This window comes from Ostrea edulis, chromosome 8, assembly GCF_947568905.1.
Source record: "Ostrea edulis chromosome 8, xbOstEdul1.1, whole genome shotgun sequence".
Taxonomy (NCBI): domain Eukaryota; kingdom Metazoa; phylum Mollusca; class Bivalvia; order Ostreida; family Ostreidae; genus Ostrea; species Ostrea edulis.
The window spans coordinates 17640091-17655144 of NC_079171.1; the positions used below are offsets into that span (position 1 = coordinate 17640091).

Genomic DNA, 15054 nt, shown 5'->3' on the forward strand with positions numbered 1-15054 from the left:
TGCTGGATGTATCACTTTGTGACCGAAATCCGAACACAAGATGGTGAGTACTCATCCAGTATACTATTTTCATGAAGTGTTAGTGATGGGCATAACAGATACTTCAGAAATATACTGCCTGTTCTCTTGTTTCTGTTGGTCGCCCAAGCCACCCAAATTTTTGTGTTTTTGTTTTAATATTCAATGCTCCATACCAAGTCTGGTAACTGACACACCGTATTCCGAAAGTGCGATGCCCTTCCTTGATTGTTACCAATCATTGGTAATTTTAGGTCTAATGATTAGAAATACAAAGGCATGGTTACCCAACCATGAAGCTTGGACTTGGGGTGTACCAAGTTATTTGGTACACTCAAAAATCTTCTGTTTGAGATGTGAAACATGTACCAAGTCCTATAATTCTCATAAAAATCACTCAACAGTGACCAAACTTAAACTTGGTTTGTACACATAGAGTATGTCAGCTTCCTAAATTAAAGCATAATGAAAAACATTCTGGAAAACAAAGTTGTGACAGAAGGACAGAAGGATGGACAAAGTGCAAGCCAGTAGTTTCCTTTGGCCCTGCTGGTAGGGGACTTACAAAATAGCTAAATGTAACTATCAAAAATATTATAACAAATCTGTACAGCTATTAAAATTAAATCCATCTCCATTAGATAAGGTTTCTTGGTCCACTCCACTACCCCTGGGGAGCAGAGTGGACTGAAAACCCTTGGCTAGCGAAGACTAGCAAAATCAAGACACTGATCTGGACCTGAAGTTGATACAGACCTATATTTACCTTGAAGTTAAGGAGGTATGCTACACCAGAGAAATTTGATGTAGATGAAAAGTGTAGGATATGTACAAAAATATTTTGAATTTGAAAATTTTCAAATTTACTTTATTTTGTCAAAAAATACAGTTTTAGTAGAAGGTAATCTGAAAAAAATTTAAAACCCCTGCTGGACTCGAACCTGCGACCTACAGTTCAGCAGTCGGTATTCTAACCTACTGAGCTACTCGGCTAGGTATTTAGATGGAAAAGGAAAAGTCAAATATTGCTGATATCGATTTTGTCATCCATGTTTTTAAAGGAAGTCAGCCATTATGACGATGTAGAGTACTACCTTAAATTCTATGATTTCATCGACTTAGATCTACTCACCTTGTTGAATTTTGTTCACTTTGGATTTCAAATCATCCACAAGATTCTGCATTGTCTCTGCATTTTCCTGGATAATATATATATGGTATATTTGTCATAAAATTCAAAGTATTTTAAACATCATATCATTTTAAAATCACTGGATGCATCAACGCAATAGCAATAGTTAACACAGAATTCATCCCACGTGTATCACTTTAGGACTGAGAAAGACCTAGTTAACACAGAATTCATCCCACGTGTATCACTTTTGAAATACATGTATTGGTTTATAACTCTAAAAGGACTACATAGAATAACAGCCTTTTTAGGTCCTAATACAACAACAGGTGTGTCAGCGGCCAAACTTCTGTTCAATAGGGAATTGAGAACCAAACTTCCATATTAGTAAATACAACAAAAAGAAAGAGAGAGAGAAAGAGAGAAAAAACCTCTACCATCAAGATAAACACAATAAATCTCAAATCAAGCAATATGCTGATAGATCACATCATGGAGTACGTCTTCAATATAGAGCAGGATAGAAAGTAATGACTAAAAGTACATTTGAAAAATCAAATTTTAACAAGAGGTACTGTGAGCAATGCTCACTAAGAATACCCCCCGCTTACCCCAATCTCCCAAAGGGTGTTGTTAATAGGTATAAATTATTTCTTTCCTGAGTGTAAGAATATGGTATGCCTTTATAGAAGAAAATGGAAGATATAGTCCGAACACAAATCCATAGCATAAACCTATAATTTTGACCTTGAGATCAAAGGTCAAGGTCATAAAGAGGTCATGAATGTACATGACACATAGTCTCATGGTGATACATCCATGTCTTATGGTATGACTATGTCAAAACCCTATAATCAATTTTGACCTTGAGGTCAAAGTTCAAGGTCATATAGGTACCCGACACATCGTCTCATGGTGATACACTCATGTGTCAAATATGGTATGCCTATGTCAAAGAACAAAGAAGTCATGGCCCCGACACGAATCCATTGTAAAAACTTTTAATTTTGACCTTGAGGTCAAGGTCATGAAGGTACATGACACATCGTCTCATGGTGATACACTCATGTGTCAAATATGGTATGCCTATGTCAAAGAACAAAGAAGTTATGGCCCGGACACGAATCCATTGTAAAAAAAACTTTAATTTTGACCTTGAGGTCAAGGTCATTAAGGTACTCGACACATCGTCTCATGGAGATCCACCTGTGTGCCAAATATGGTATGACTAAGTCAAAGAATAAAGAAGTTATGACCCGGACACGAATCTGCACAGACAGACGGACGGACGGACAGACAGACAGAGTAATTCCTATATACCCCCCCCCCCCCCCCCCCCCCTGAATTTCGTTCGGGGGATTATAACTACAGCCAAATTGAGAAGGCCCATTTCATGTATTTTCACAACATGGTAAATTAAACCAGTGAAAATGTACAGTGATGGGAGACAATAGAAACATCAGCTGTGTGTGACCTTCTAAGTATGAGCCATTGACCATTGTGGTTAATGTTAGATAGAAGTCAGCTCTGTGGAAAAAGTAATATGTAGCATGTGTTTGAAATCAAAAGTAATTTTCTTTCATTGGTGATATATTAATTCAAAGAGGGGAAGGTTGTAGTGTTTTGCAATGTACATGCAACTCAATAATTGACATTGAGAGCTTATCCAGCTCTCTGAATCTTCCTAAATTCCATCAATCATTGAACACTATAGTTAATTGAGTCACTCAATTCCTGTTTCCCAAGCTCAGCGGGTAAAAAGTTTATAGGGAAACTTGTGCTCCGGAAGCTTTCATGTAAGTTTCAACTTTTTTGGACCAGTGCTTTTTTGAGAAGATTTTTAAATGACCCACCCTATTATTGCATTTTCTTGATTATCTCGCCCTTCTTTTGAAGTATAGCCCTTCTTTTGAAAAAACTTGAATCTCCTTACCCAAGGATGAATTGTGCCAAGTTTGATTGAAATTGGCCCTGTGGTTCTGGACAAGAAGTTGAAAATGTAAAAAGTTTACAGATGGATGGACAGAAGCACAGACAGATGGATGCTATCCAGACAAAATGTGATAAGAATAGTTTTCAACTCAGATGAGCTAAAAATATATTTGTAAGCATTATGGAACAAAATTTGATCAGATTTTTGTCTTTGTTGTTCTAAAATTCTGGCTTTGATGCCTGTCTTCTTTAGAATGTCATCATATGAACTTGATGAAAGAGTTTTCACAAAATGACAAGTTACAAAAAATAACTGTAAAAATTGTTCTTCAATGCATGTTTGTGTGTATGAGTTACTTTAATCATTGATTATATTATTTTCTGAATACAGACCTCTCCATGTATGGAAAGTCAGTCAACTGTGCACTTGTTATATCAACTTTTTTAAAGAAATTCACAAGCGCATCATAATGAACTATTTTCAGCAAATTTTATATTAAAAGGAGACTTGATAAATGTGACATGAGGTATAACAATTTGCTGATTCAAAAAGTGTCGGAACTCCGTAGGGCTCGAAAAATGTTCTATGAATATATCGTGCAATTTTTGACACGTTTTCATCATTCTCTTCTTCAGCAAAAATAATTTGTAAAGACATATAGAACAAAAGTTGTAAATAAGGATATGAAACCTACTTCACAATGTCTATTTTCAGGGGTCATCCCTGTTTTACGGTGTGACAGTTGAGACGAGTGAAGACCCTTCAAGCAATACTAGCTGTCATTTTTTGTGTCGAAAATTTTGTGATTTACTATTTCAATCACAGAAAAAAAGGTTTATAAACTTTTGTTAAAAATAACTGTCAAAAACCTATTCAGAGGCTCTGAATGAAGCAATTCATTATTGTCTTCCAGTACAAAAATTGATTTCTATATAATCCTATATATATTCAATAGAACTGAAATCTTTATTTTGATAAAACTTAATCTTAATAGTTTTAATTTTATCAATTACAATGCAATGGTTAAATTTAGTTACATACAAAACTATCATAATAGCATATTTGTACAACAAAATAAAATTTTCAGATTTAGAGCCAATGTAACTTTTAACATTTTGCAACACAACTTTAGACATTTAATTGCCGTAGAACGTAGAAAAAATTACACAGTCGATGAAACAAAGCATTGTGACGTCATATCAGCTGCGATTTTGATTTTGTTTTTTCCTTTCAAACCAAGCAATAACAAAACGTACGAAGGTAGGAGAAAGCTTGTCTGGAATTTAAAAATGTTTGTGGTACTTTCCAAACACTTTATTTCATTTATGGGATTAACGTAGAAAAAATTACACTGTTGATGAAACAAAGCATTTAGACGTCATATCAGCTGCTGTTTTTGTTTTTTCTTTTCAAACCAAGCAATAACAAAATGTATGAAGGTAGGAGAAAGCTTGTCTGGAATTTAAAAATGTTTGTGGTACTTTCCAAACACTTTATTTATTTCATTTATGGGATTGTAAATAAAGTATACCGCTGTGATGGCAACTATGGGTAATCCCATCATTTTTCAGTTGATGATGCGCATATCACATGACTCACATGTTAACTTTGCTCAAGTGCTATAAGGGGCCAGGAGGGGTAAAAAGTTTTCCTAAATATCTCAGAGCCTGTAAAGATTTGTTTCAATAGCCTCCAGCTATTGATATCATTGAAAAGATAGTTGAGTATATAATAAATGATTTATAAGGGAATAATGTACGAAACCTTGATACTTTCCATCTTTTAAATGAAAAATATTTCATAAAGCAACGGACCAGACCAGGATTCAAACCCAGGCCACCTAAATCTCTTGTCAGGTGCTCTACTAACAGAGCTATCTGGACACCAGTGACTGAATCTTTCAGCAGGTTGGGAACACTATAGCGAGAAATTCTTTCTAAAACGCGATTATACCTCTTTAGCGAGAAAGTAAACATTACCATAAACAGGTCTTTTTGGTGTCTTTTTTAAAAATAAAGGCAAACTCCATGCAATGCTGAATAAGTGTGACACACACTCAACATGATGTGAATTGTCTCTATAAAATTGACGACACAGTCAAGAAATTTCATATCAAAGTTGCTGCATAAGAGGGAAGGAGTCTGAAATCCAATGCACATTGTGAGTGTTTTTGCTTTGATTTATACTGAGCGAAGCTCAAGGCCTGTCCACGAAGCAAGGCTCTAAAGGTAACACGTATGCATAAGAAAAAAATCAGCAAATGAATAGAGATAATCTCTACATACGTTCACTGAAAATTTTGTGATCCATATGGGCGCCGCCATCTTGTTTTGTTTATTAGTTGCTTCTACAGTTATTCATGTTTTAATTTGAATGGTGAAAATACAAGACGGACGTACAATTTGTAATTCAAACACTCAGTTTATTAAAAATGAATGGTGTAATTGTTACTGTTACTGTTTTTAGCCAATCATCAAATAAAAAACAGTAATATGACTAAATAGATGAACAAGTTCATGAGTTTCTTTAAATAAAAATGTACGATAATCATATATTTATGCTTACCATTTTACCCCTTTGAATTTGTTGGTTAATTTTTGTTTAGTTTTAACTATCTTTTAAATTGCAAACGTAATGTATTGTTGTTGTTTATAATTGTTTGATTGAAAGACTAAGAAAAATGTCGAGGCTACATGTGACATCACAATGCATGGTTTATGTTGGCTGGCGCTATATTTACCGCATTAAAGGAATAGGCGGATCCTGTAATTATACTCATATATCTCCCTTTAATATTCAGATGTTACTGGGCATTTAGCGCAAGGGGAATTTCATGAATAATAGATATATTTTAAATGAATTATAATCTACCGTACTTAACAGAATTATGATTATCACTCGGGACACGCCAATGACTATTTCATGCTTCGCTCAGTCCAACGGTCACACCGTATACATATTACTTATTATATTTGCAGAAGTATCTAACATTTTAGCACTTTTTCTTCTTTTCACGTTAAACACAAAGAGATGTACTCCACGGATGGTTTTTCTTGGTTGTACAGGATATATTTACTCTCACTAGAGAGGGATAATCGCATTTTTGCAAGAATATCTCACTGTAGGGGAAGTGTTCCCAACCTGTTTGGACCGCCACACAGAATTTAAAATGCTTCTGGATTTCTGTTCTTTCTAATAGGCCTAGAAAATAAAAATCACAATATTTCCTTATGGTAAAAACAAAATAATAAATTTCGGTCCGTGTATAGGTAGGCTCATCACATATCTTTAATGTGGTAATCATATCACCATGGCAGTTGCATATCTCTGTTATCTATTTCTTTGATTCTAAATAGTGCAGTGTTGCTTCATATTCAAAACCCTTGGTGACTGAGGAAATTCGAATTACTCATGTTTTCACCTTGTAATTTGCATCCTTTTCAAGAGCAGTTCCAATAGGCGCAACCGCATCTAAGTTCAACAGGCGTGTTTGACATTTCACAATTTTTCTTGTGGTGAGCGACAAAACGTAACGTCGCAACATGATTTTCACATTTGTATTGTAAACAAAAATTGGCAGGCCAAAGTCATGCACCTTCCGTAGTTTCGGAGAAAATAACTTCAACATGTTTATCTATAAAAATGTATCATAGAATGTGATTCAATGGAAAAATAACCATATAATTTTCCTTATGTACGTCATACTAATGATATCATTCATTCTGGGACAAGTTTAACAGGTTCGAAATTATACGAAACAAATAAACTTATACTTCCTGTCAGCGGTCAAATCAAGGCACGTGTAAACTACGAACTAAAGTCTCTTTTTCACAATGTCATTTATTGAAGTCAGCCCTGATAGCGACTTTCCTTTGCAGAATTTGCCATATGGGGTGTTTTCTACTGCAGATAACGTAAGTTTTGCTCATTGTTTGGCAGTGATTTAAGAAATTGGAGGTGTGTCTGTTCAGAGCCAATCATTTGCTTGTATTTACACATGTACAGCTATCACTGACGTCTGAAAATATATGTATTGTAAACTTTGAAACTTTGACTTGCTCGCAGATCAGTAAAGTTTACTACAATTTAGGTATAAATACATGTATGTGATAGCCTTTTTATGTTGATCAATACACGTATCAACACTTCGCCGCAAGTTACGTCCCTTTGCGGGGTCAGCCAAAGGTCAATCGGTGAAAAACCCAGTTTTCCTTCTTTACCTTACCAAATGTAAGATGTTATTACTTTGAATTTTAGCCAATTACCAAGTTTTCATACAAGTTGATGGGTTGCCCCAATCTGGGGCATATTGTAGTTGACTGCAATTGATGGAAAAATAACAGATGTTAAAGCTACAGATAGGAAAATTACAAAGGCCAACGTAGGGAAATACGATTTTTATCCGGGAGATAGCGGACAAGGGACGTAACTTTCGCGAAGTGTTGATACGTGTATAGGCTTGTTAGAGATCTGTTTAAAATGCAAATTTGATTTATATACACTTTGTATCACTTTGTAATAACCAATATTTGTAATTCTTTTTAATATATCCCTCAAACATGGGACGTATTACGGTATGGCATCGTCCGTCTGTCTGTTTGGACCTTGTAGGCAAAATACAAAATGAACCCTTTGTTTTTCAAGGTCAAAAGTCAAGGTTGCAGTATCAAATAATAGGAAAACCTTGTAGGCAGAATATAGACCAAACTGTTGGGGCTAAGACTGTCAAACTTGGTACACATATTCCTAATGCCAAGTGGAGAATGCTTTTTGTTATCCAAGGTCAATTGTCAAGGTCATAGTATCACTTGGAAGGAAAACCTTGTAGGCAAGATACAAACCGAACTTTTTCATTATGGATACAGATATTGCCCTGATTTTTACTCAAAGACTTACTCTCGGAGGAAGACAAGTGCAGTTAACATTTCAGCCAGATTGGCGCACTTTGACGTACTTTAGGGGTAGAAGTAGGTCAAACAGTTTTCCAGATTTTTTTTGGTGTGGTCATGGGTATTGCTCTGAAATTTAGTCACAACCTCCCTTTCAGAGAAATACATAATCATGCAGTTTACATTTCAACTTCATTGGTGCACTATGACCTACTTTAGGGCTAAAAGTACATTAAATGGTTTCTTGGACTTTTTATCATCATACATAGGTATTGCACCAACATTTTGTTACAACCTCACTCTCAGAGAAATACATGATCAGTTCAAATGTCAGATGGATTGGTGCACCACGACCCACTTTAAGGCTTTTCTATTCAGAATGTGTGTTGTATTAATTCAGAGTGCACAATATGCTTTCAGGTTGAATTTCACTGTCCGACAGGCATATATTGTACTGTTTGCAGTAGTCGTGTTAGTCAATAAGTCAACAAAAATGTGCATAGATGCTATCAATTCTGTAAATTGTATTACGGGTAAGGAAAGACAAAGTACTGGTGATAGCGCTGAATTTCTGACACAAGGTGCAGACTATACTGCTGACATTATCAATTAAGTTTGTAAACAGACATATGCTAACTGTTCAGATTTCTACGGAGCATCTCCGATTTTAAGCCTTGAAATCCACTCTCCAATTTGATGTTGTATATGCTCCAATTTTATTTTTTTCGGGTTCAGAAATCAATAGAAAGTGAAAGTAAATGTTTGGGTGCAATAGAGGTCTACGGAGAGCACTCAAATACAGACTGTGAGAGAAGTTATGTGACCAAAATAAATTAAAACAAAATTTAGACCAAATATGAAAACTGATACTTTGGGAGCCTTAGTGACCCATAAGGTTTGCATGAACAGCAGGGTAGAGATGTTTTGTACAGAAGGGGGGAGATGGCTTGTACAGAAGGGGGGAGATGGCTTGTACAGCAGGGAAGAGAAGGTTTGCACAACAGGGAAGAGAAGGGGAGAGAAGGCTTGTACAGCAGGGAAGAGAAGGCTTGTACAGCAGGGAAGAGAAGGTTTGCACAGCAGGGAAGAGAAGGTTTGTACAGCAGGGAAGAGAAGACTTGTACGGCAGGGGAGAGAAGGCTTTACAGCAGGGGAGAGAATGGGAGAGAAGGCTTGCTCAGCAGGGAAGGGAAGACTTCCACAGCAGGGGAGAGAAGGTTTGTACAGCAGGGAAGAGAAGGTTTGTACAGCAGGGAAAATAAGGCTTGTATGGCAGGGGAGAGAAGGCTTGTACAGCAGGGGAGAGAAGGCTTGTACAGCAGGGAAGAGATGGTTTGTACAGCAGGGAAGAGAAGGTTTGCACAGCAGGGAAGAGAAGGGGAGAGAAGGCTTGCACAAAAGGGGAGAGAAGGCTTGTACAGCAGGGAAGAGAAGGTTTGTACAGCAGGGAAGAGAAGGTTTGCGCAGCAGGGAAGAGAAGGGAGAGAAGGCTTGTACAGCAGGGAAGGGAAGGCTTGTACAGCAGGGAAGAGAAGGTTTGTACAGCAGGAAAGAGAAGGGGAGAGAAGGCTTGTACACCAGGGAAGAGAAGGTTTGCACAGCAAGGAAGAGAAGGCTTGTATGGCAGGGGAGAGAAGGTTTGCACAGCAGGGGAGAGAAGGCTTGTACAGCAGGGAAGAGAAAGTTTGTACAACAAGGAAGAGAAAGCTTGCACAGCAGGGAAGAGAAGGGGAGAGAAGACTTGCTCAGCAGGGAAGAGAAGGCTTGCCCCCAGACTCATCAGGGCTTCATCAGAACCCCCCTGCTCCTCTTTCTTGTCATCAAATGTTGGCATCTCTGCATAAATTAGGATTGTCACTTTGCCGAAAATTCGTTTTAGCTCACCTGAGCTGAAAGCTGAAGTGAGCTATTCTGATCGCCTGTTGTCCGTCGTCTGTCTGTAAACTTTTTACATTTTCAACTTCTTCTCCAGAACCACTGGCCAATTTCCACCAAACTTGGCCAAAAGCATCCTTGGGTGAAGGGCTTTCAAGTGTCTTCAAATGAATAGCCATGTCCCTTTCAAAGGAGAGATAATTACAAAAATGCAAAAATAGGGTGGGTCATTTAAAAATCTTCTCAAGAACCTCTGGGCCAGAAGAGCTGAAATTTACATGAAAGCTTCCTGACATAGTGCAGATTCAAGTTTGTTCAAATCATGGCCCCCGGGGGTAGGATGGGGTCACAATAGGGGATCAAATTTTTACATAGAAATATATAGGGAAAATCTTTAAAAATCTTCTTCTTGAGAACCACTGAGCCAGAAAAGCTGATATTACATGAAGGCTTCCTGACATAATGCAGATTCAAGTTTGTTAAAATCATGCCCTCCGGGGGTTGGATGGGGATATAGGGGATCAAAGTTTTACATACAAATATATAGGGAAAATCTTCTTTTTAAGAACCACTGAGCCAGAAAAGCTGAGATTTACATGAAAGCTTCCTGACAAAGTGCAGATTCAAGTTTATTCAAATCATGTCCCCTGGGGGTAGGATGGGGCCACAAGGGAGGATCAAAGTACAAATATATAGGGAAAATCTTTTGAAAATCTTCTCAAGAACCACTGAGCCAGAAAAGCTGATATTTACATGAAAGCTGTCTGACATAGTGCAGATTCAAGTTTGTTCAAATCATAGCCCGCGGGGGTAGGATGGGGCCACAAGGGGGGATCAAGGTTTTACATACAAATATATAGGGAAAATCTTCTCAAGAACCACTGAGCCAGAAAAGCTGATTTTACATGAAAGCTTTCTGACATGTGTAGATTCAAGTTTGCAAAAATCATGGCCTCCAGGGGTAGGTTGGGGCCATAATAGGGACTAAGGTTTTACATGCAAATATATATGGAAAGTCTTCAGATATGGACCAAGGTGACTCAGGTGAGCGATGTGGCCCATGGGCCTCTTGTTATTCTCAACATTGCCTTTCTTTTTAAAATCGTCTTCTCCCTGAATGTTAGTTTTAGAGACGGTTATGAAGCCGCCACTTTTGCACAAACATGACCAAGATAAAGTTGTACATTAAATAGTTATGTTATTAGGAATGACTTACTGATAGGATAAGATACATTACGATGTACTAGAAAGGAGCCTAAAAAATTTATGATTCTTTAAAGAAAACCTGAAATACGGACCTGGACTTTATTTTCTAATATTTAATATTTATCAAACTTATTACAATCAAAATATTAATCACATTTCTACTGAAATATCTCTTGCCCCATCAAGCAATTTGTCCCATCAGGACTAGTCTATTTTTTTCCATTAAGAAAAAAGATGGAGCAAAACTTTTAAAACTAAAATCCCACAGAATGAACAGATTTTCATGTAAATCGAAATAATTTTTGTGATGTTTGCTTTTTATTTCAGCCAAGACATCGTATTGGTGTTGCTATTGGAAATCAGGTGTTAGATGTAAGTGTTGTCAGACACCTCTTTACTGGACCTGTTCTACAAGGCAACCAAGATGTCTTTGAAGAAGTAAGATTTCCTCATTTCATGTCACCATTTGCAGTAGCCTAGTAGTTAGGACTTTACAACCTTGAGGCCTGGTTTTGAATGGTTATGTTGGTGCAATGTCAAACCTATAACATTTATAGGGGCATGGACACGATTTTTAATCCATTGAAATTTTTTGTTATAGAAATAATATTAAAATATTTTTACTCAGGATACACTTTGTATTTACCTGAAACTTGGCTGCCTAAATCGTGTTTGTAAACACGGTCTTAATCTGTATCTAGAGTGCGATGAACGTACACGTGCATTTCATAGGACTGTTAACAAATGTAAATCATGCGGAGGTGAGAACACCAAGATTTCTATAAAGTATGTCATTAACATTCAGACATAGATTATTGCTAAATCAATTTAGGAAGTAAGCACAAAGAAGCAAGAACTGAATGTTTTCTTTGTGAAAGCTTTTTTGACGTAAGCTTTCAATTTTGGTGCCATATTGATAGCCGAGTCATGTAACATATAAACATAACATGCCTTGAAAATGTCTCAAACACGTCTCTGTGTCAGTTTTTGAAATGTAGGTTTGTTTCTATGTTCTACACATATCAAATACTACCATATTGCTAATCAATATCTAAGTAGTTGTGGTACAATAAAGATCTCTCCCTGCTCAATGGCCATAGGCCTAAATTTTGCAGCCCTTCACCAGCAATGGTGACGTCTCCATATGAGTGAAATATTTTTGAGAGGGATGATAAACTATATACAATACAATCATCAATTTAAGTAGTTTTTTTTTTTACCAAGATGGTGTCCATGCTCCTTTAACATAGGTAATGACTGTTCTTCACCAAGTGCCTGGTAAAAGTTGCAGATCTTTCAGATATGACCTTAAAATCGGAGGTCCAGTGTCATGATAGGGACTGGCATGATAAAGAACCCTCGCTCCTATGATCATAAGCACAAGTCAAAATTTGTGTCACATCACATTAAAAAATTGCATTTGCTCTTTTTATGGTTCATGAACATGTTAAGAAAAGTTTAGGAAGAAATCTGATTGAATGTAGCTTGTAATTTGTGTTCCAGTGAATCTGATTGAATGTAGCTTGTAATTTGTGTTCCAGTGACGCATGGTTAGTGTTGAAGCTCTTATGGCCTTCAACTTTAGAATATTTGAAATATATGCCCTAATATGCATGAGTCATGTGGGGGTGTGTTACTCCCATTGGGACAGATCTAGTTTCATTGATCTCTTTCAGACCACCCTGAACTCCTTTATGGGCCTTGGTCGGGAAGCCTGGAAGGAGGCCCGGTCCACTCTACAGCAACTTCTGTCCTCTCAAGAACCACTTCTCTCTAACAACAAGGAACTACGATCTAGGTACTAACAATGGGATGCTAGGAAGAGAAATATGCCAAAATATCTGTGAAATTTTAAACAGAAGTCAGTTCATTTCACAGTGATTTTTTAAGGCCCATTTTGGGTCTGAATTTCGGCTCTTTCCCCTCCTAAAAATTGTCAATTTTCCTCCAATTTAGCTTGCATTTTCCCCAATAATAAAATTATGAAAGAAAAATGTATTTGAAAAAATAAACATTTGATGTGAATTATATACATACGACTTAACAAAGAGTTATTGGAATGATGATTTGGATAGATTAGTTGAAAATTTTAGAAGATTAAAGAAAATTAGATGTAAAATAAAGATAATATAATGTTTGATATGATTTTAAAATTTATTTACGATAAAATTGATTTTTCCCAATTTGACTGAAATGTCGACAATTTTCCCCAATTCGAGAGCCACGGGACCCTTGCAAAATATGTAGAAAAATCACTGTTTCATTATAATCAGTCTCTATATTTTTCAGAGCCTTTGTTCCACAATCTGAAGCAATCATGCACTTACCAGCAAAAATAGGTCAGTATTTTGTGCAACCATTGATCTCGTATATGTTAGTGTAAATGTTGGCATGTGAATGAAGATCAAGTATATTTCAATATTTATATTGTGACCCATGGGGCCACAAAAGTTTTGATAAGCTTGTTTGTTGCTAGGAACTGCTTCTTATGTGTGCAATGTGGCCCGTGGGCCTCTTGTATAAATATTTATCTGACATATTATATCACCTTGTTAATCGGGTTTTAGACCAAAACATTCAAGTGTTTTATAACTGTACAGTTTCTGTAAGTGACACTGAAGTGTTTTGTAACTGTACAGTTTCTGTAAGTGACACTGAAGTGTTTTATAACTGTACAGTTTCTGTGAGTGACACTGAGATGTTCTATAACTGTACAGTTTCTGAAAGTGACACTGAGTGTTTATAACTGTACAGTTTCTGTGAGTGACACTGAAGTGTTTTATAGCTGTACAGTTTCTGTGAGTGACACTGAAGTGTTTATAACTGTACAGTTTCTGTGAGTGACACTGAAGTGTTTTGTAACTGTACAGTTTCTGTAGGTGACACTGAAGTGTTTTGTAACTGTACAGTTTCTGTGAGTGACACTGAAGTGTTTTGTAACTGTACAGTTTCTGTGAGTGACACTGAGATGTTCTATAACTGTACAGTTTCTGTAAGTGACACTGAAGTGTTTTATAACTGTACAGTTTCTGTGAGTGACACTGAGATGTTTATAACTGTACAGTTTCTGTAAGTGACACTGAAGTGTTTATAACTGTACAGTTTCTGTAAGTGACACTAAAGTGTTTATAACTGTACAGTTTCTGTGAGTGACACTGAGATGTTCTATAACTGTACAGTTTCTGTAAGTGACACTGAAGTGTTTATAAATGTACAGTTTCTGTAAGTGACACTGAAGTGTTCTATAACTGTACAGTTTCTGTGAGTGACACTGAAGTGTTTATAACTGTACAGTTTCTGTGAGTGACACTGAAGTGTTTTATAACTGTACAGTTTCTGTAAGTGACACTGAGATATTTATAACTGTACAGTTTCTGTAAGTGACACTGAAGTGTTTATAACTGTACAGTTTCTGTAAGTGACACTGAAGTGTTCTATAACTGTACAGTTTCTGTGAGTGACACTGAAGTGTTTATAACTGTACAGTTTCTGTGAGTGACACTGAAGTGTTTATAACTGTACAGTTTCTGTGAGTGACACTGAAGTGTTTTATAACTGTACAGTTTCTGTGAGTGACACTGAGATATTTATAACTGTACAGTTTCTGTAAGTGACACTGAAGTGTTTATAACTGTACAGTTTCTGTAAGTGACACTGAAGTGTTTTATAACTGTACAGTTTCTGTAAGTGACACTGAAGTGTTCTATAACTGTACAGTTTCTGTAAGTGACACTAAAGTGTTTATAACTGTACAGTTTCTGTGAGTGACACTGAGATGTTTATAACTGTACAGTTTCTGTAAGTGACACTGAAGTGTTTTATAGCTGTACAGTTTCTGTGAGTGACACTGAGATGTTTATAACTGTACAGTTTCTGTAAGTGACACTGAAGTGTTTTATAGCTGTACAGTTTCTGTGAGTGACACTGAAGTGTTTTATAACTGTACAGTTTCTGTAAGTGACACTAAAGTGTTTATAACTGTACAGTTTCTATAAGTGACA

General features: G+C 36.6%; 2 protein-coding genes across 3 annotated transcripts in view; one reads left to right on the top strand and one right to left on the bottom strand.

Moving 5' to 3' along the window:
* LOC125661325 (methylcrotonoyl-CoA carboxylase beta chain, mitochondrial-like) overlaps positions 1 to 6806 on the bottom strand; it is a 48372-nt gene extending 41566 nt beyond the window's left edge. Inside the window, exons 1-2 of the mRNA XM_048893296.2 lie at positions 6505 to 6806; positions 1151 to 1217 (exon numbers count right to left, since the gene is read on the bottom strand). Of these exons, the coding sequence (XP_048749253.1) occupies positions 1151 to 1217; positions 6505 to 6711 (274 nt within the window). The 5' untranslated portion in view covers positions 6712 to 6806. The remainder of the gene's footprint in view (positions 1 to 1150; positions 1218 to 6504) is intronic.
* A 50-nt stretch (positions 6807 to 6856) lies between these two features.
* The window catches only part of LOC125661326 (fumarylacetoacetase-like), a 39388-nt gene continuing 31190 nt past the window's right edge, over positions 6857 to 15054 (top strand). For both annotated transcript variants that reach the window (XM_056147039.1, XM_056147040.1), the window contains exons 1-4: positions 6857 to 6997; positions 11381 to 11491; positions 12730 to 12851; positions 13343 to 13392. In XM_056147039.1, the coding sequence (XP_056003014.1) occupies positions 6917 to 6997; positions 11381 to 11491; positions 12730 to 12851; positions 13343 to 13392 (364 nt within the window). In that variant the 5' untranslated portion in view covers positions 6857 to 6916. The remainder of the gene's footprint in view (positions 6998 to 11380; positions 11492 to 12729; positions 12852 to 13342; positions 13393 to 15054) is intronic.